Source organism: Euprymna scolopes, chromosome 8 (genome assembly GCF_053919585.1).
Source record: "Euprymna scolopes isolate OS-2025 chromosome 8, ASM5391958v1, whole genome shotgun sequence".
Taxonomy (NCBI): Eukaryota; Metazoa; Mollusca; class Cephalopoda; order Sepiida; family Sepiolidae; genus Euprymna; species Euprymna scolopes.
Genome location: NC_136489.1, coordinates 71312621 through 71332006, shown reverse-complemented (window position 1 = coordinate 71332006; position 19386 = coordinate 71312621). Strand labels below are relative to the sequence as shown.

Genomic DNA, 19386 nt, shown 5'->3' with positions numbered 1-19386 from the left:
TTCAGGCACACAACGTTTGAGAACAACAACAGGAAACAAATCAGGACTAGAAGCCCAAGTTTAGTCAAAACCAACAAGCAACCATCTTTGGATTGATAATTGCAGAATCAAGAATCTGATCAGTTTTTGAAGGAAAATCCAGAAGAACAGCATCAGAATCATTGATAGAAGAATTATCAACAAAAAGATGAGCAAAAACCTTATCCTCAGAAGACCATTAAAAAGAGGAGGAATAGCAGACTTGCAACTATTAATAACGCTATTATAGATTATCCAAATTTCATGAGAGCCGACTGTTTGAGATAAGGTTTTCACAAATCCTTTGAGAATAGCTAGACAATCTCAGAAATTGCTCTCTTGCAGGCATTGCTTGTTCTTTTGTAGGATTGTATAGAAGTTTCAAAACCATCTTGACGATACTGATTGAAGTAATGATTATGATGTGCAATGGCAGCAGCACAAACAGATGAAAACCAGAGGGGAGGGGAATGAGGTTTGGTTTGAAACTGACGATGAGGAATGAAGTGTCAATTCCAATAAGAAGTCAGTAGCCTTTTTAGCAACACCATTCAAAGACATACTAAAAATAGAACCCTATGAACATAGGAATCTGCAAAATCCATCCCAATCAGCCCTCCTGTAGTTAAACGTCTTTCTATGGAAGACAACAAAATAATCAATCTCAACATCAACAATAATATGATCAGGAGAAAAGGAAAACGAACATAATTCAGGAACAGAAGCGAGAAAAGGATCAAGTACAGATGGTTGATGAAGGTCATTATCAGAAAAACGTGTAAGGAAGGTGACAATTTGAAACAAGTCTGAGACAGAGAAAAGTTAAGACAGCTTTCACCAGCAAGATCTGTGCGATTAGAGTGGGAAAGTCAATCAGAATGGTGAGCATTAAAGTGACCGAAGACAATGATAGAGTTTGACGGATGAAGTTGTAATGCATTATCAATAGTGTTAACAACAGAGCAGTCACTGGATAGTATGAAAAGAACAAATAAGAAGTGGAGTGCAACAAAGAAAACCTCAAACAGATAAAAGGATATCCACGAAATTCAAAACTGGGGACACATGCAATTGGGATATCCTTGCAAAGAAAAGTAGTAAGACTATGCAAATGCATGAGAGAGTCTAAACAGACTAGAGGCAAATAACCCTTCACATGTAGATCATTGTTATCAATAGGAGAATGTAAATTTGTCTCACAAAGAGCAAGGATGTGAGGATATTTATGCAAAAGAAAGAACTGAACGTCAAGAAAGTTTGACTTGAGACCTTTAATATCACTATAAGAAATAGTAAGGCGCTTGTTGTGTGGATCTATAGAAGTCATGATAAAATAAATAAAATGGTAATAAAAATAGAATCATTCCAAGACAAATAAAGCCTGAAAGAAGCACCTAAAAGAGGTCAGAGTTTACATTGGTCAAAATATCATGAAAATAACATGAAGCATGAGAATAGTAGTCCGAATAATGAGAATAATACAAATGACTTTATTATTAACGTTTGATCAGCGAGAGACACTGTCAAGATAAACAATACAAGAAATGATGAAATCAGAAACAAAAAGGCAAGAAAATGGGAAGAAAAAGCACTTCATGGATGATGCATAAGAATGACAAGAGACTCATAAAAATACCTAGACATGGCTGGAAAAATGACACGTGAACTGAAACAGTATCTCTACTGACAGCTGCACAGAACAACGTGATTAAAACTAATCACATTGAAGCTAAAATATATAAAACAGGAGAGTAGTAGATGTAGACTCTATGGACAAGGAGACGAAACAGGAAGCCACATAAGCGAATTCAGCAAATTAGCTTAAAAAGAATACAAAAACAAACACAACTGCATGGGAACTCAGCAAGCAAATGCACTTCGAACATGCAGGCAAATGATATAAGAACAAATAAAGACTTTTTGACTGATAGTGCATAAAATGTTGGTGATTTTACACAAAGATTTTGACATCCCTATTGTCTTAAGGCGTCAATAATTTAAACATGATGGTGCTGTCACATTTTCATTATTTTCGTATACTGAAAAAACAAAAAGAAGAAAAAAAGGAGAATACTGCTTTACTTTAAGCTTCTTTTAAATGGTACAGAAATTATGATGCTAATATTAACTTATATTACAGTCACATCGCGTTACATATAGAGGGAAGGGGTTAATTCTGTGGTATGCGTTCGAGGTACCTAATGATTAATGGCCTCTGTTCTGTCCTGGGAGACAATAGATACCTCTTGTAAGAGTGTTTGCGCATGTAATCGTGAAGCAAAGCTTGTGTAATCCCAACCCTTACCTGAATCGGCACTACCTGATTCCAGTGGCAAGGAGAATTTCAGGACAACTGGAAACAATGCCAAGATAAGCGGGGAGCACATACAGCTGGTATTCCCAAATGGTCACTCATTTCGTACTAACAAGGCTCAAAATTGCTTAACTTCGGCGATCTAACGGGAAATAGTGTGTCAGGTAGGTACCTAAAATAAATAAATAAATAAATAAATAAATAAATAATATTAAAATCTGCATTTAGTAACATACATTTTTATTTTTTTTTTTAAAGAAAAATCAATTTCTGCGCTGTTCAAATGATATTAAATCAGCATCTTTTTTTTTTTTTTAAGTGTAGATTATGTAGAATTTAATGAATGCCTTAAAACTTCTTGTTATAATGAAACTTAATAAGCAAAACTCCTTACATAAAGGGAAATAACTTACATTTTAACACGTGAAAGTTATCCCCCTTTAACATCAATTGCATTTTGTTCGATTCATTTCTACCGAAATCTGCTTAATGTAAATTAAACAGAGCTGGAATTCGGTAGAAAAAATCTACCGCCGGTATCGGTATTCGGTAGCGAGCCGTGTCCAATCGGTATCGGTAGATCGGTAGATTTTCAGAAATCTACCGCCGGTATCGGTATTCGATAGATCGGTATCGGTAGATTAAAAAAGCTCTCTATATAATAAAAAAATGCTTTTAAAGGCCCATAACGCACTTTTTAAGTTATTTCTCTGTTACTTAGGTTAATTTAAGAATAGAAGTAAATTAGTACCTTTAATACAATTTTTAAGTTTAAAAATACATAACTTATTTAAAAAGATTTTTATGGGTACAAAATGTTATGATGGATTTTAACAGCACTGGGGGAAATGCCATTATTGAAATAGAGGGACTTTTTTTTTTTTTTTTTTAATCCAAAAGAAATACTACAAAGTCTGAAAATCTAATCTCCAAAACCTGTATGTAGTTCAAAATTATTGGAACCAAATGAAGGGGGAAACGTATGAAGAAAAAAAAAACGGGGGGGGGGGGTAAAAAGAATTAAATTAACGAAGATATCTTTCTAAAGACCAGAATTAACGCCCCCCTCATTCGTTAATTCTGGTCTTTCGACTTCGATATATATTTTTTTAATCTTTTAAACCTGCCGATGTTAAAGTTGAAAAGTATCGACCGAAAGATATCTTCGTTAATTTAATTCTTTTTACCCCCCCCCTTTTTTTTCTTCATACGCTTCCCCCTTCATTTGGTTCAAATAATTTTGAACTACATACTGGTTTTGGAGATTAGATTTTCAGACTTTGTAGTATTTCTTTTTTGATTAAAAAAAAAAAAAAAAGTCCCTCTATTTCAATAATGGCATTTCCCCCAATGCTGTTAAAATCCATCATAACTTATTTAATAAATGAATTTCTCACTCAAAAAATAAACATCAAACTAAAAAAAACGTTAAATTTAAACAAACTCGACAATACAGTATTATTTATTAATTTTTAAACATTTTATTAAATTTTACAAAATAAATCACAAAATAAATTTCTTCCCAACACAAAAAAATGAAGTCGTCTTGAGCCTCCTACTCCAGGTCGGTGTCAGCACTTTCCTTGAGGTCCTTCTTGAGGAAGCTCTTAAATCTCTTGCTATTGCCCTTTAACATTACCAACTGCTCAAAGTTGTTTGCAGTCAGGGAGGACCTCTTGGGGCGGAGGATGTCGCCAGCGGTGCTGAACAACCTCTCAGCGGCAGCGGAACTGGGCAAGGAGGTGTTGTATTTGATAAACAACTTCACCCAGGCATCGCGGTGGCCGACAGGAAACTGCTCCTTCCTGACAACGTGGTCCCTGGCCCTGACCCAGTTGATGACCTCCAGCTTAATGGCCTCCTCCAGCGTAGAGTTGTTGGCTGGGGTGGTGGAAGTCGAAGGCCCATAGAGGTCATCATAGCAGAAGTACTGATCCGAGCAACCCTGATCAGCAGCAGCCTCCAGCGTAGGGGTTGGACTGATGATGTCGACCAACTCCCTAACAAGCCTCTCCTTGATGGTGGGGTAGTCCTGCTCTGCAAGGCGGTAGATGGCCTGGAGAGTGTGAGCTGGGTGGGTGGCGGTGGCCATCAGCAGGTTCTCCTCCGTGAACAGGTGACCAAATCTAATAAAAAAAAGCACATATAAGTTTTTATTTATAAAAGTTCTTTAAAATCAATCATTTCTTTAAAGTTTTATCTAAACAACTTAATTATATTTTTTATTTAAATTTTAGTTTTGAATAAAAGATAAAATTAAAAATGCTAAGAATTTTTTACAAGTTTTTAAAATTTTATAAATGTTTTTACAGGGGATTTTATCTTACCTGTTGGCAAAGCCATTAGTGAGGTTATCCTGGTCGAGGAGGTAGTCCACAAGCTTCTTGGCGTGTTTGAGGTTGCGGCTCTGCTGCTGCTGGAGCTTCTTTTTGAGGAGCATCAAGTCGGGCAGGAGGTTGCCCATGTAGGCCCACCTGTCTGACTGCATCCTGTCTAAGCAGGTGGCGACAGGCTCCATTACATCCATGTATTCCTTGATGATCTCGGCATCCTTCAGATCGAAGTCGGCAGAGCCCTGGTCGGCGAGGATGTGGTTGATGGCAACCTTGGCATCCTGCTTCTCCAGCACAAGCTCCATGAGGGCTTTCATGGAGTTGAAGTAGCTGCTCCACCTCGTAGCTCAGGGGTGATGAGCCTTCTGCCACCCAGAGCCTCCTTTATTTTATTTGCGTAGACAGAGGACCTATTCTGCAGGTTCCACAGGGCCTGGGCCTTGGCCCCAGGCCTCCTAAAGACAGCCCTGGACCCACTGTTCCACTCAGGCACCTTTGCCACGTCCGTCGTGGCCAACAGGTTGAGAGTGTGAACATTGCATTTAAAATGTTGCGGAAGCTGTGACTCATCATCCCCCCTGTTGCGCAGCATGTCCGAGACGTCGACGACCTCACTGCTGACGATCGCCTCATCGGTCTGCTCCTCGAGCTGCTTCTCTGTCAACTCTGGCCTGGTGGTGGTGTCGGCGGCAAAGTGTTCGAAGGCTGCCACGTAGTTGCGCCCATTGTCGGTGGTGCAGTGGGTGATCTTGTTGCTGATGTCGAACTCCGCGAAGATGTCAGACAAGTTCCTTGCCAGAAATCGTCCCATCTGCTTCTCCATCAGCTCCCTGCACACAAGAGTTGCTGCCTTCCTCTCCAAAATGATGGGGTCGATCCAGTGCGCCATGCAGCCGAGAAAGGCCCTCCTGTGGGATGTCCAGGAGTCGGCGGTGGTGGCTACAAGGTCGACGTCCTGCAGGGTGGCCCTGACCTCATCCTTGACCTGCCAAGGAAATTAGACTTGATAGAATACTCTTTAAAAAATAAAAAAAGTTTTGCTTTTAGTTATAAATTATTAAATTAAAACTTAACGAAGTTAAAACAAAAAAAAAAAACCTTAAATGTAACTTTAAAAAAGCTTTAAGTTAATAAATATGTTAATAGTTTAAAAAAAAATAAAATCATTTTTAAAGTTAAGCTTACTTTCAACTACCTAGTTTAAATTTTAATAGTTAAATTTTTTTTTTACCTGAACAGCGTACTTGTTGAGCCGCTTGGTGAGGGTCTTTCTGCACGGCATCTTGAACTCTGGCTTGAGGAAGTTCAAGAAGGTCCTCGTGGCCTCGTCCTCGGTGTCACAGAGGGGCTTGAGGCCCTCCGCGAACCAGACCACGTACGCCTGCTGGGCCATCTCCTGTGACAGCTTCGTGGGCCTCTCCGTCGCCTCCCTCGGTGTGATCTGGCGAATGGTCTTCTCTACCCTGTTTGTCGGCTTAAACCGGTTGAGGAACATGGCTTCGTCCAGAGACGACAGCATGGAGGGGTGCTTTGTCTTGAAATGCTTTTTAAGGTTTCCCCTCGACTCGCTGTCGAACTTATTTTCTGGGGGCATTTGCAGCAGCTGGCCATCCCCTTGTGCAGCATCTTATTGTTTAACTTACTGCCCTTCTGGGAGCTCAGCAGCTTGTAAAACTTGAAGAAACTGAAACAGAAAAGATAAAGATTAAAGAAATTAAAAACTTAAACACTTCTTAAACGCAGTTGCATTAAGATAAAGCTTATAAAGTGATAAAACATAAATTTAAAAATTCCAACTTACTCCTTAATGCCTTGAAGAGAGCCCTTTAGTTCCCCCTCGCCGTTCAAGGCCTGTTCCCCTCCCTGGGTCTCCTCGTGGTCGGAGGTTTCTTCGCCAATGGCGCTCATCATGTCCACGCTGCTGCTGTCCAAGGTTTCCAGGCTACTGGTGGACATGGAAGATGCCACGGAGAGGCTCCTGGTGTCCTCCAGGTGGTGGGCTGGATAACTAACATTTTTAGTTAAATTTCAATTTTTTAACAAAGTAAAAACTGTCAATCAGAACTTTTCTGATAAAAAAGAAAATGACTTTTATTTTATTTATTTATTTTTTGTTCAATTTAAATTTAACAAAGTGCCTTATGAAAAGCAAGAGACAAAACTATTTAACAGTTTCAACAAAACGTCTTTTGAAAAAAGGCCTTTTTTAAAAGATAAAAGATTTTAGATTCACAAACACGCACACACACATAAAAGAGAGGGAGAGAGATTTAATTACAAGGAGCCGTATATATATATATATATATATATATATATATATATATATATATATATATATATATATATATATATATCACATACACACACATATACATGCACATATGTTTTTTGACTCATCGAATTAAGCGTTTATTTATTCTTTTTTCTTTATAAAGCATTACTATAATTATTTTAAAGTATAGATTAAATCATTTTAGATAAAAAAAAAAATCATTTAAGTTTTAACTACCTGATAATTGAGGCATCCGAGAGGCTGCTGCGGCTGATGGTTCTCTCTTCCTGGGTATGGGACTGCCTTCTGGGGCCGGGGACCGGGCTACTGGTCAGGAACCTCCTCATGTTTATGACAACTGGAACCTAACCTAACGAACTACACAGAAACTAAATAATAAATAAATACGTGATTTAGCTTGTAGGTCGTGGTGGCCTCAGAACGGCCGGTGATTGGCTAAGCGTGATGACGTCAAATTCCTGGAATCTCCTGCTAACTGCTTCCCATAAGTGCACTTGAACTAATTGAGACTTGTCCATTTCATTTTGCCAATGCCGACGTCGTCTTCTTTGAAGTTTTAACAAAAAATGTCTCGTGCTCGCTTTTTGAATCTACCGATCTACCGATTGACAATCGGTATTGGTATTCGGTAGTTTTTTCAAAATACCGAATGATCGGTATCGGTAGCAAACATCTACCGCCGGTAGTACCGATCTACCGAATGTCAATCGGTAGTCCCAGCTCTGAAATTAAATATTTATTTATTTTATTCTATTTAGTTGTTTATTTATTTGTGAGCATAAGCAAGTGTTATAATGTGCAAAAGAATTAAAATATCCACATTTTGGGAATACTACTACTACTACTATTAATAATTTTTAATTTTTTAATTTTTAATTTTATCTTGTTTCCTTTTTTATGTTAATGTCTTATGTACGTGTGATAGTGTACGCACGATACCTCTCATATACATGAGAGCTATACACTATCCGTGCGTCAGAATCACAGGTAAAACAATTTTGGGCCTGGTGTTGCCACAAACACCAAAATGAGGAAAATGTCAAATACAAATAATCCAAACCGTGGAACCCAAAAGAAAAGTCTGGGTAGCATAATCGGCAGGTGCTCCCTCGGTAGCCAACATGGGTGAACCCGGTCGTCATCCTGCGAATGTTGGTCAATTTTCTAATTTCAGAAACTCCAATAACATGGATGCTGAACAGGTAAGTATAACGTCTAATTTCAGGGACCAAAATGATACCGACCAAACAAAGCGCAGCCATGATAACCATCAAAAAAGAAAAAAAAAAAACGAAGAAAGAAATGGACAATGAAAGAGAATAGACTCGTAATGGAATACTATAATAGAAGTTACTATAAATATAGATATGGAGGTTATCGGAAACGAATCAAAGAACTATGGGACTTGTCCAGTGACTACCAGACGACAGAACAAACGATTGCAGACCAAGCAAGACTGATACTCAAGAGAGGTCGGCTCTCAAAACTAGAACTAACAGAAATACAGCGAAAAATGAATGATGAAATTGAACAAGAAGCATCCCCCAATGGAGCTGTATGTAGAGAACCCCCACAAATAGAAGACCCACAAGTAAGAACACTACAGGCAGAAAACATGAGAAGACCGAACTCTACAAACGTGGAAATCAGGAACAATGAAAAAAAGCTAACAGAGAATGAAGCAGATGAAATAAATAAAATAATAAAGTTCATAATCGAGGAAAAAACAAAGCTCCCATCTTTAAGGAACCAAGAGCAGAAGAAATTAAAAACAAAAACAGAGAAGGTTAACAAGCTCCTCCCACACATGACAACAGATACAATCACAGACTTGAACAACTTAATTTATGCAGGCGGCAAGATGGTAAGTTTGAAGTTCAAATCAGAAAACAACACGGGAAAAGTGGAGCGAGAAAACCGTGATGGGAAATGAGGCTAGAAACCTAAATCAACAAACATAAAAAAGAAGAAGCCGAAACAATAAACAGGCAAAAAGCGATGTGGAGAAGATGGAAAATTGGAAATGAGATTAGTAGGGAGAGACTAAACAAGAAACATGAAGAACTGAACCAAAAAATAGAAGCAAAAGAAGATAGACTGAGATGATATAGATATAAATTTGAACGATGCAAACAAAACATGACATTTGAAAACAATGAAACCCAATTCTACTAAAACGTGAATGGAGGAAAAGCAAAAACAAACTGACCAAACCTGACAGAAACAAAACTCTATTGGAGTAAGATATGGAAGAACGACAGGATCACAACAGAAATGCCGAATGGCTGAAAGACATGAAAGAAGAGTTGCAACAAATCGAAGAAGGAACAGTGAATGAAATCAGCATGGAATCCCTAACAAAAACCGTAAGAAAAATGGCAAACTAGAGAGCACCGGGGCATGACAGGATGTATGCATACTAGCCCAAAAAATTCACAACATTACGCAAAAGGCTAGCCCAAAACCTGAGAATATGTATATAGGAAGCAAACATGCCAGATTGGATGACAAAATGTAGAACCACACTGATACAGAAGGATAGAGAAAGGAACCGTACCTAGCAACTATAGACCTATGACTGCTTACCCACTATGTGGAAAACACTAACAGCACAACTGAGGGAATAAATCTACCACTTCTTGAAGAATCGTGGACTTCTACCCGAGGAACAGAAAGGATGCCAAAAAAAAAAAAAAAAAAAAAGAAAAAAAAAGAGGAACACATGATCTGCTATATATAGATCAAAAGATCCTAAAGGAGGTAAAAAAAAGAAAAGGAGAAAGAATTTAGCCAGGCATGGATTGACTACAAAAAAGTGTATGACAGGATCCCTCAAGCATGGATAATAGAATGTTTAAAAATGTATAAAATTCCAAGCAGGATCATCAACGTGATTGAAAATGCAATGAGAACATGGAGACTGGAACTGACAGCTGATGGACGACACATAACAGAAATTAACATACAAAGAGGCATCTTTCAAGGAGATTCACTGTTCATCATAACCATGATGCTCCTGAACAGTATACTGAGAAAGTGCCAAGCCGGATACACATTTTCTAATACATGAATGATCTGAAACATTTTGCAAGGACTGAAAAGGAACTAGAGACACTAATAAACACTACCAGGATCTTCAGCCAGGATATCCAAATGGAGTTTGGAATGGAAAAGTGCACATTACTAGTTATAAGAAAGGGAAAACTGGTGAAAACAGAAGGCATGGAACTACCCAACCAAACGGAGATGAGGGTCCTAAAGAAACAAGACGCCTAGAAATACCTGGGAGTCCTGGAAGCGGACATCATCAAAGCAACAGAAATGAAAGAGAGAATTGGAAAGGAATACCTCAGGAAAACAAGAAAACTTCTGGAAACGGAATTATACAGCAGAAACCTAATAAAAGGTATAAATATATAGGCAGTATCACTAGTGAGATACTCTGGACCCTTCATAGGGTGGACTAAAGAAGAACTGAGGCAGCTCGATCAGAAGACCAGGAAACTCATGATGATGCACAATGCACTACACCCAAAGGACAATGTTGACCGACTCTACATGAAAAGGGAAGGTGGTGGGAGGGGTCTGGTTAGTATAGAAGACTATGTGAATGACATAAAAAAACCCTAGAAAAATACATAATGCAAAACACTGAAAGAATAATCATAGCAGCAAGAGACACTGGAAAAATCAATAAAATAGAAAACAGAGAGAGACAAGAGACAAAGGATAAGACAAGAAAAGAAAAGTGGGAAGAGAAACAACTACGCGGAAGATTCATAAGGATGACAAAAGATGAAAATCACGAAAACACTTGGACATGGATGCGAAAAGGATACATAAGCCGAGAAATTGAATCCCTAATAACTGCCGCACAAGATAACTCGATAAGAACCAACAACATCAAAACAAAAATCGACAAAACACAAGAAAACATCAAATGCAGACTCTGTGGACAAAGAGATGAAACAATAAACCATATAGTAAGCGAATGTAGTTAACTAGCCCAAAAGGAATACAAGAACAGGCACAACCAAGTGGGAAGGACAGTACACTGGGAATTATGCAAATAACTACACCTCGAATGCACAGACAAATGGTACAAGCATAAGCCGGCAACAGTACTTGAAAACGAAAATCACAAAATCCTATGGGACATGGTCATACAAACTGATAAACCCATTCAAGCAAGAAGACTGGATGGCATAATAATAAATAAGAAAGAAAAGTCCTGTCAAATCGTAGACTTTGCTGTTCTAGCTGATCACAGGATAAATATAAAGAAAAGAAGAAACGGAGAAAATACACAGAGCTAGTCAGAGAGATGAAAGGGATATGGATGATGAAGAAAATGAAGATAGTACCTATACTAATAGGAGCACTAGGAACAATTCTGAAAAACTTTTAAAAAAGAATGGGAGAAATTGGAATCTGGGGAATAACTGGAAAAATACAATGAATAACAATAATGAAAACAGCTCAAATATTAAGGAAAACCCTGGAATGTGGAAACTAATACACATGAACCACATGTGCAGGCCAGACGAGCTACTGCACAGACAAAAGATGATGAAGCGTTGCATGGAACCAAGAACATAGTGGCTGCGCCTCTATAAGTTCACTATTCCATTACCTCATCACTGCCCCTCCCCACCAAAAAAAAAAAAAGAAAAAAGAGTGACACCGAATAGCCGAGAAGGGTCAAAGAGGATGGAAAGACTGAGGAGAGAGCACTGACCAAACCTCCACTGATTATTTTGATTGTTACATCATTTCAAGTCAACATTTTAAATTTTGCAATAATTTTTGTGTCATGTTGTGCATTTTGTTTACTGCTTATCATGGCTAAGATCTATTTGAAAATATAGTTTAATGTGAGGGGTAGATTGTTCTTTTTTGTAATTGTGGTAATCGGACGAGTTCTTGCCAGGAACATTATACAAGGATAGATGGAAATTTTTCTGTATTAGAAGCAAGGTGTAGTATCTGTTCTGATAATCATATTTTATGTCCTTGAAAAGTGAATGAGATATCCTTGTAGATTAAGGAAATTCAATTTTTTTGTCCCAATCCAGAGTGCCACTTTTTGAAGAGCTGGATTTTCCTTACATTTAAACCGACTTTGTGTCTAACTCTGCCGTCATGGGGAGATAAGTGAATAGAGACAGTTCTTTGAAATTTTGCTAATAAAACCGGTTCTTGCTGTGAATGTAGTATAAGGAAGACTCAGGGATTGGAACTCAGTTGAGCACTTTCCACAAAAATAGCAATAGAGTAGAGAAAGACTAGCAATGCCTCTTTGGTGATAAAATGTATGTAAATTGCAGTGTAAACCACATTGTTGGTGGGAGGCTGAGTATTTGTTTAGTCCAGAGTCATCAACTCTTTTTAATTCTTATTTGATAATTCATATCACCGTCTACAGAATTTGAATGCCTACTAGATATCATGCTCGAGTGTTTAAGGTCTCTCTGTACTGTAGTTTGTCAAGATCAACTGGCATGAGGACACTTTTCTGTACACGTGAATGCTGACCAAATATTCAAGATAACATAGTATTTGAAACCTGGTATAGCTAATCCATAGTGGCTTATATGAGGAATGGTTCATTATCTCCAAGCGATGTTGCCTCTAGTAACAGCACAAAGTTGGATTCTCCACCAGACTTGATTAATTCTTGTCCTAGAATCCAGTAAAACTAAGAAACAACAAAAAAGATATACTATAACATAGTTAACTGATCAATAAATGAGAGAAAAATGAATGTTGTTAACTTCTTTACTCAACATTTTAAAAGTAGACGAGAATCTTGAACGAACACTCGGATCTCATGTACCTCACATAAAAATCATAAAATTAGCCTTTGGTATCCCCCCCCCTCCTCCCTCATGATTTTTTAGACTTTCGACTGAAATGAAATGAAACAAAAACAATATATTTGTATTGTTGGTCCGGGAAAACGCCGGAAAGTTAACCAGATGATTATTATCATGATTGTTGTTTTGTAGTCTAGATGCTTTATCAGCTAAAAAATGTACCAGGAATGTTAACTTGATATGGCCTCTCTAGTCAGAATGTAGAACTTAGGACAAGCATTCAAGTTTCAAGGAGAAAACATTCTGGAAATAAAAGTTGCTGAAAATACAAAAAACATAATGAGAAAAAAAGAGCGATATGCCGCATATGGAAAAAGAAATTAACACATATGCAATAATTTAGTCTTTACAACAATAGGGACGGATAACATCTTTCTGGGGATTTAGATTTGAAAAATAGGGGAAAAATATCTATCTTTGGGTCTTATTTGAGGAATCCACAAAAGCTCCAATAAAGATTTATCCTAACCCGAAACAATCAGAAGTTCCGGTTTATATTTTCAGCAACTTTTATTCTCAGAATGTTCCTCCGCTTGGAAGTTGCACGCTTGTCCTAAGTTCGACATTCTGACCATATCATATGCCATACAGCTTTCCTGGTGTAGAAAGCCACTAGCTGATTCTCCTTGTTTGTTCAGCTCAACTGTATCACTGCAACTGACTAATTCTATATGTATATAAAAACCTTTCTTTTCTAATTACATAATCTCTGCAACATATCACTACAAGACCATCACCTGATGTCTGTCACGTATTTCAATTATTATTTGTGTCAGCTAAAATTTCTAATTGTTTGTTTAACTAAAAATTCTATTTCCAAGTTATTATTTATCCAAACTAAAATCCCATTTCATTAAGTTAACATCCTCTTTTTTAGTTGACAAAAACATCTATACTATAAAGCAACAATCATAAATATCTAATCCACTTTCCAGCATTTTCCCGAACCAACAATACAACAAGACATATTCAGTATATTGTACACTGGATTTGAATCAGACGATAATATTTTGATTTAGTTGTGACAACTTGTTAGAATAATCAAATAATTAATGAACGGTCAAAGTATGTTAGAATGTTTCAAGTAGAAAGAAGAACTCCAAAAGAATTTGAGTAAACATGCAAAATATTTTGCTCCAAAAGTTATTACATTATTATTAACTTCTGATGCAATCCTCTACCTTTATAAGAGTCAAATACGCCCTATGCTGGAACATTGTTTCTACATCTTTTAGACTTATTTTTTTTACTGTTATGTCACCCCAAACAAGACACAGTGCCACATGGGCGTAAAGGGCTACTTTTTGGGAACAATTCAACAGGGAGTTGAGCGGCGAGGTGTCTGGTCACATTACACTTGAATTTCTGCATGTTAGTGTAGCCAGGAAACAAGATACTTGGGAGGGAATTCTGAAGTCTATCAGTTTGGGGGAAGAAACTATTAGAATAGAAGACTTTCCAGCATTTAAGGATCTACACAGTGTAAGGGTGGGATTCCGCATATTGTCAGCTTATTGAGGGGATACAAGTGCCTTGAATCACTCGGAGCGCATTCTATTAAAATACTTGTAAAACAGCACAGAGATACTCCGCTTCAGTGATGGGGTAAAAGTTGAAGTTTGGTTCATAGTGCAAGACGTATTTAGTAGGAGACTCTTTTTGGATTCTATCTAAGAGTGAGAGACTAATGGCAGATGCACCAGTCCAGATGTGACAGCAACACTTCATGCATTGGCGAATGGTGGCCGTGTCGAGATATAGAATACTCCCAGGTATTTTCAGCAACTGTGTAGCACAATAGAGAGAACCCACCCTCTTTGCAGCAACCCCAGCAATGTCCTCAATGTATTTGTTCCAATTCATGGTGCTTGAACACTTTCATGCTTTGACAGAGTACAAAACCTAAATCTAGTGGGTAATGTCCTCTTCTCTTCCATACAGCAGCTTCCTTCTCCCAGAAGAGACATCGTTGGCCTTTCTATACTTTATCGTGCTGTTCATAATAGGTGCTCGACTGAACTCTAATCTATGTTTTCCCTCTCACAGCCATTGTACATAATTTTCCTTTATTCCCTTCTCTACCTAAAACTAAACAAAACTTCCATGCTTTCGTCATGTGGATATGCATGTGACAATCTGTCAGTTGAGCAGACTAGTGTGTATTACCTTTGTCAGTGTGAGAATATATGCATGAACTTGTGTATAAAGTGAGTTTGGAAAGCAGTGTGTATGATGTTGCTGTGTATTCAATCGATTTTTTTTATGTATTAACGAGCCATAGGCCACCTGAGGATAAAGGTTAATGAGTTTGTTAGAAGGACAGTGAAACGATAATTTGAGGATTAGTAACAATCGTTGAACTGGACAGAAATTAGATTATTTAAGAGAACAGCTCAGCATGAATAGCATATTTGACTTGAAAACAGCCATGCTATAGTCAGCTAGGAAATAGCCCGTGATATTGTGGTCCATAGATGGATAGTTCTTGGAAAGAAATTTTGCTTGTTAAGGTTCTGTTTAGTTGTGGGTACACAGAGGGAGAAATAAAAATTATTTATAGTGGTTGTAGATACACGAGTTTTTGTTGTTAATGTTTTATAGAAGGAAACCATACATTAGAACTCAGTCGACCACCTACCATGAAAATTAGGATAAAGTAGAAAAAGATCAGCAACGTCTCTTCTGTGAGAAAGAGGCTGTAGGGGATAGAAGAGATCACCCACTAGATTTCGAAGTCGGTTTTGTACTCTGTCAAGGTAGAAGAGGGTGTTCTGAATGGTACATACCCAGATGTGACAATAGTAATTCATCTTACTAGCAGGAAGATCCGACGTTGCCCGGGATTGAACGATGATCAACTTTTACAAGACAGACGAACAGACAGTACGAACTGACCAACATGTTATTGAATACTTAAGCATAACAGAGAAATAATGTTATTTCAAATTTAAGTGTGACAGACCGATGAACATGTTATTTCAAATACAAGCGTCACAAACCAACGAAAATGTTATAAAAAAATTTGACCATAACATTGACGAACATGTTATTTTAATTTATTTCAAACTGAAACATGACGTATGGATGAATATGTGATGTAAAACTTAAGCATGGCATATCGACGAACATGTTATTTCGCTAAAGTGTGGCAGATATATTGGTATGTTTTTTCAAACTTAAGCACTATAGATAGCGTTGAATTGAAAATCATGTTTAATTTGAGAAGAGTTTCCGATGGGTAGTTATTCTGTACAAGTCCTGGAGATGAAGAATTTTCAGTGGTTAGCTGTTCTGTACAGGTCCTGGACTTTATAATTTTGCAGGCAAAGAGCAAAAGATGTTTCTCATGTTAACATGAAAAAATTATGTGTTGGAATGCTAAAGATTCAATATTTTTATTGAGCAATTCTGGTTTCTGATTGGATGCTAGCTGAACGTGGCCTCATTTGATTTGTCAGTTCTTATCGCCAATGCCTTTAAATAGAACCTTCCAATTTTCGGTGATCATACTCTCCCCAATATATAAAAAATATTGCAACAGATGGAGCTGCATATATTTAAAAAATAAGCATGCCAGACGGACTAACCTGTTCTTTCAAACTTAAACGTGACATACAGAAAAATACGTTTTTTTTTCAAACTTCAGCGTGATAGATGAACCAACGCATTTATAGAAAGCATAATTGAGGTATGAACATGTTTCTTTCAAACTTATACGTTGCAGATTGATGTTTTTTCAAACTTATGTGTGACAAACCGACAAACATGTTCTTAAAAACTTGAACGTGACACACTGACAAACATGTTATTTTAATATATTTCAAACATGAGTGTGTTATATAGTCAAATGTATTATTTAAAACGTAAGCATTATAAACCAGCGTACATGCTATTGAATTTGAGCATGGCATATCGACGAACATGCCTTTTCAAACGTACGCATGCCAAACCAACGAACATATTTAAAATTTGAGCATGACACACTGACATATTATTTCAAACTTATAAAAGATAGACAAGTATGTTATTAAAGATTTGAGTATGACACACCAACGAGCTATTTTAAACTTGTGCGTGGCATACAAACGACCATTTTATTTCAAACTTAAGCACAACACGGCGAGGAACATGTTATTTAAAACCCAAACATGACAATCAGGGGAGCATGCTTTTTCAAACATATGCGTAACATTTAACAAACGTGTTATTTTTAACTTAAATGTGACGGACAGACAAACATCTTATTTCAAACTTAAGCATTGTAGACGGACTAACATGTTATTTCAAACCTATGCGTAACATGCCGACAAACATGTTTTTTTTTTAAATCAAGCGTGACGTACCAATTCTTTTTAAATTTATGTATAACAAACAAAACCCGAATGTGACGAACTTGTTATTTCTAATTATGCGTTACAGACGAACCACATGTTATGTAAAACTTTAGCATACTCACGAACATTCTATTTCAAACTTGAGTGTATCATACACTCGGCTATGTTATAACAAACTTAAGCATGACACATAGACAAAATTGTTATTTAAAGCTTAAACATAATATACAGACAAACATGATATTTTAAACTTAAGCATGGCAGACGCCCAAACATGTTGTTTAAAACTTAAGAAGTATGACAGAACGATCATGAAGTATGACAAGTTATTTCAAATATAAGCGCACCAAAAAGACGAACTTGTTATTTCAAATTTAAGCATGACAGACTAACGAATATGTCTTACATATTAGGGACCCTGCGTCAATAGCAATTAAGTTGGCTAGAATGAATTTTGGCGAGGGTCACACTGAGTGCATGATGATTATCCAAATTTGTAGAATGGAATCCTTGTCAGAAATGTGTCACGTAAAGTTTAGACAGGGTGCAACAGGGTTAAACGGTGGACAAAATAGAATTGACAAATGACGTCATGTTTGCGAGCTGAGAGAAGCAAAAATCATTAAAATCAGTCTCTCCGTGGAAGCTGTGCGAATGAGACACCATCAATAATGTAGAAATGATCTTAGGGGAACAAGTGCAATGAGTTCAGCAGAGTACATTCCATAAAAATACTTGTAACACAAGCACAGGGATGCAACATTGCACTTAGTTGACAAGGCGGGGCATGTTGCTATTTAAAATGTTACACATATTTCGTCTATTGGCGAATGGAAAACAATACACACATATAATAATACAGAATAGATTTATTCCGATTAGTACAATAATAAACGTTCGTGTCGGGCAGTAACAACTGGTAAATAAGTTGGCAAGTAAACCGCTGATAGATCGCTATGAGTTCGCCATTTCAACTCGTAGCTTCAACTGGCAACTACCAGTTTCGCTCTCCTAAAATATACGTGAACCATTCAATCCACGTCACAATATTCGCCCCCCCCACCTTCAAAGTTCTTATGACCTCCAGACATTATATTATTTTTTTCTTAGGAACAAGTACCATTGTTTCAATTGGAATCTGTTTGCGTTTGTTCAAACATATTTTAGTAATTGTTTACGTTTTTTTTTGATGAATTGAAGGAGGTTTAAGTACGTCCAAGATAGTGTATATTATATGCAGAGGTTATCCAGCTATTTCCTTAAATTCTAGCGTAAATCCTTTTTAAAATTTGGTTGAAGTGTATTCTAATCTTCCACCTCGATGTGTATTTGTATACATCACCTTTCCTATCCTATTATCGATTATGTCTTCTAGCCAGGTTACCTTACCTAAGTGATAATTCAAAAAAGTTCATTTTATCACTTCGCCTATAGAATTTTTTTAATATGTCATTCTTCTTTATATCTTCTTCTGGCGCAATTAATTTATCGAATATAGGGCTGGACCCATTCCCCCATTAGCATTCGAGTTTAGAATAATTCTATGGATTGTAAGGAATTTTTGAAATTATTCCCTTTCAGTTTCAATCCCGCTCACTTTCTTTATCTTAATTGTATAAATATTCTAACCAATCCAGTTGATCTAGGTGGTATGGTCGTGGCCATCGTAATATTAAGAAAGCCGAAGAACTAAAGTCATGTAACCTACTGACGTCATTGAATTTAGTTTATTGAATCTGGTCACGGGTCCCAATAAACGACCGGAAGTAGATAACATCTAATGACAGAACCGAAAGAAGATAGGTAACTATTTTCTTATGTAATTCTCAAAGATGCTGTGTTGTTGCGTTGTACTGAATTGTAAAGAAAATTACAAAAATAACTCAAAAGTGATTGTATTTTTAAGGAATTATTTTACATTTGGATAAATACAATTAAAGAGAAATTCTTTTGCAAAGTAACATTTTTTAAAAGTTTAATTATTAAAATTTAAAATTGCATAATGATATTCAAAAAAGTACCATCGTATATATATGTTAATTATTTATAGAATAGATCGTTAAATGAGTTTATTATTATTATTATTATTATTATTATTATTATTATTATTATTATTATTATTATTATTATGTATAACAGCACGAGAATTTTAGAATGGTCTGACAAGGAGTTGAATGCCATGGATATCAAAACAAGAAAAGTTTTAGCAATGTTTGGT

General features: G+C 36.8%; 2 protein-coding genes across 3 annotated transcripts; both read right to left on the bottom strand.

The window, feature by feature from the left end:
* Nucleotides 1-3788: 3788 nt before the first annotated feature.
* LOC145283604 (uncharacterized) lies at nucleotides 3789-4970 on the bottom strand. Its single transcript, XM_080132542.1, has 2 exons — nucleotides 4660-4970; nucleotides 3789-4458 (listed from the first exon to the last, which is right to left on the bottom strand). Exons 1-2 carry the CDS (start codon nucleotides 4968-4970, stop codon nucleotides 3888-3890), a joined length of 882 nt encoding a protein of 293 aa, XP_079988668.1. The 3' UTR covers nucleotides 3789-3887.
* Nucleotides 4969-7670, bottom strand: LOC145283603 (uncharacterized). 2 transcript variants are annotated; one of them, XM_080132540.1, is made up of 4 exons: nucleotides 7175-7670; nucleotides 6467-6665; nucleotides 5897-6349; nucleotides 4969-5650 (listed from the first exon to the last, which is right to left on the bottom strand). In XM_080132540.1, exons 3-4 carry the CDS (start codon nucleotides 6257-6259, stop codon nucleotides 4979-4981), a joined length of 1035 nt encoding a protein of 344 aa, XP_079988666.1. In that variant the 5' UTR covers nucleotides 6260-6349; nucleotides 6467-6665; nucleotides 7175-7670; the 3' UTR covers nucleotides 4969-4978. The 2 variants fall into 2 exon arrangements, with proteins under 2 accessions (XP_079988666.1, XP_079988667.1); XM_080132541.1 differs by having other exon boundaries at nucleotides 6467-6673; nucleotides 7175-7270.
* Between the last annotated feature and the right edge of the window lie 11716 nt (nucleotides 7671-19386).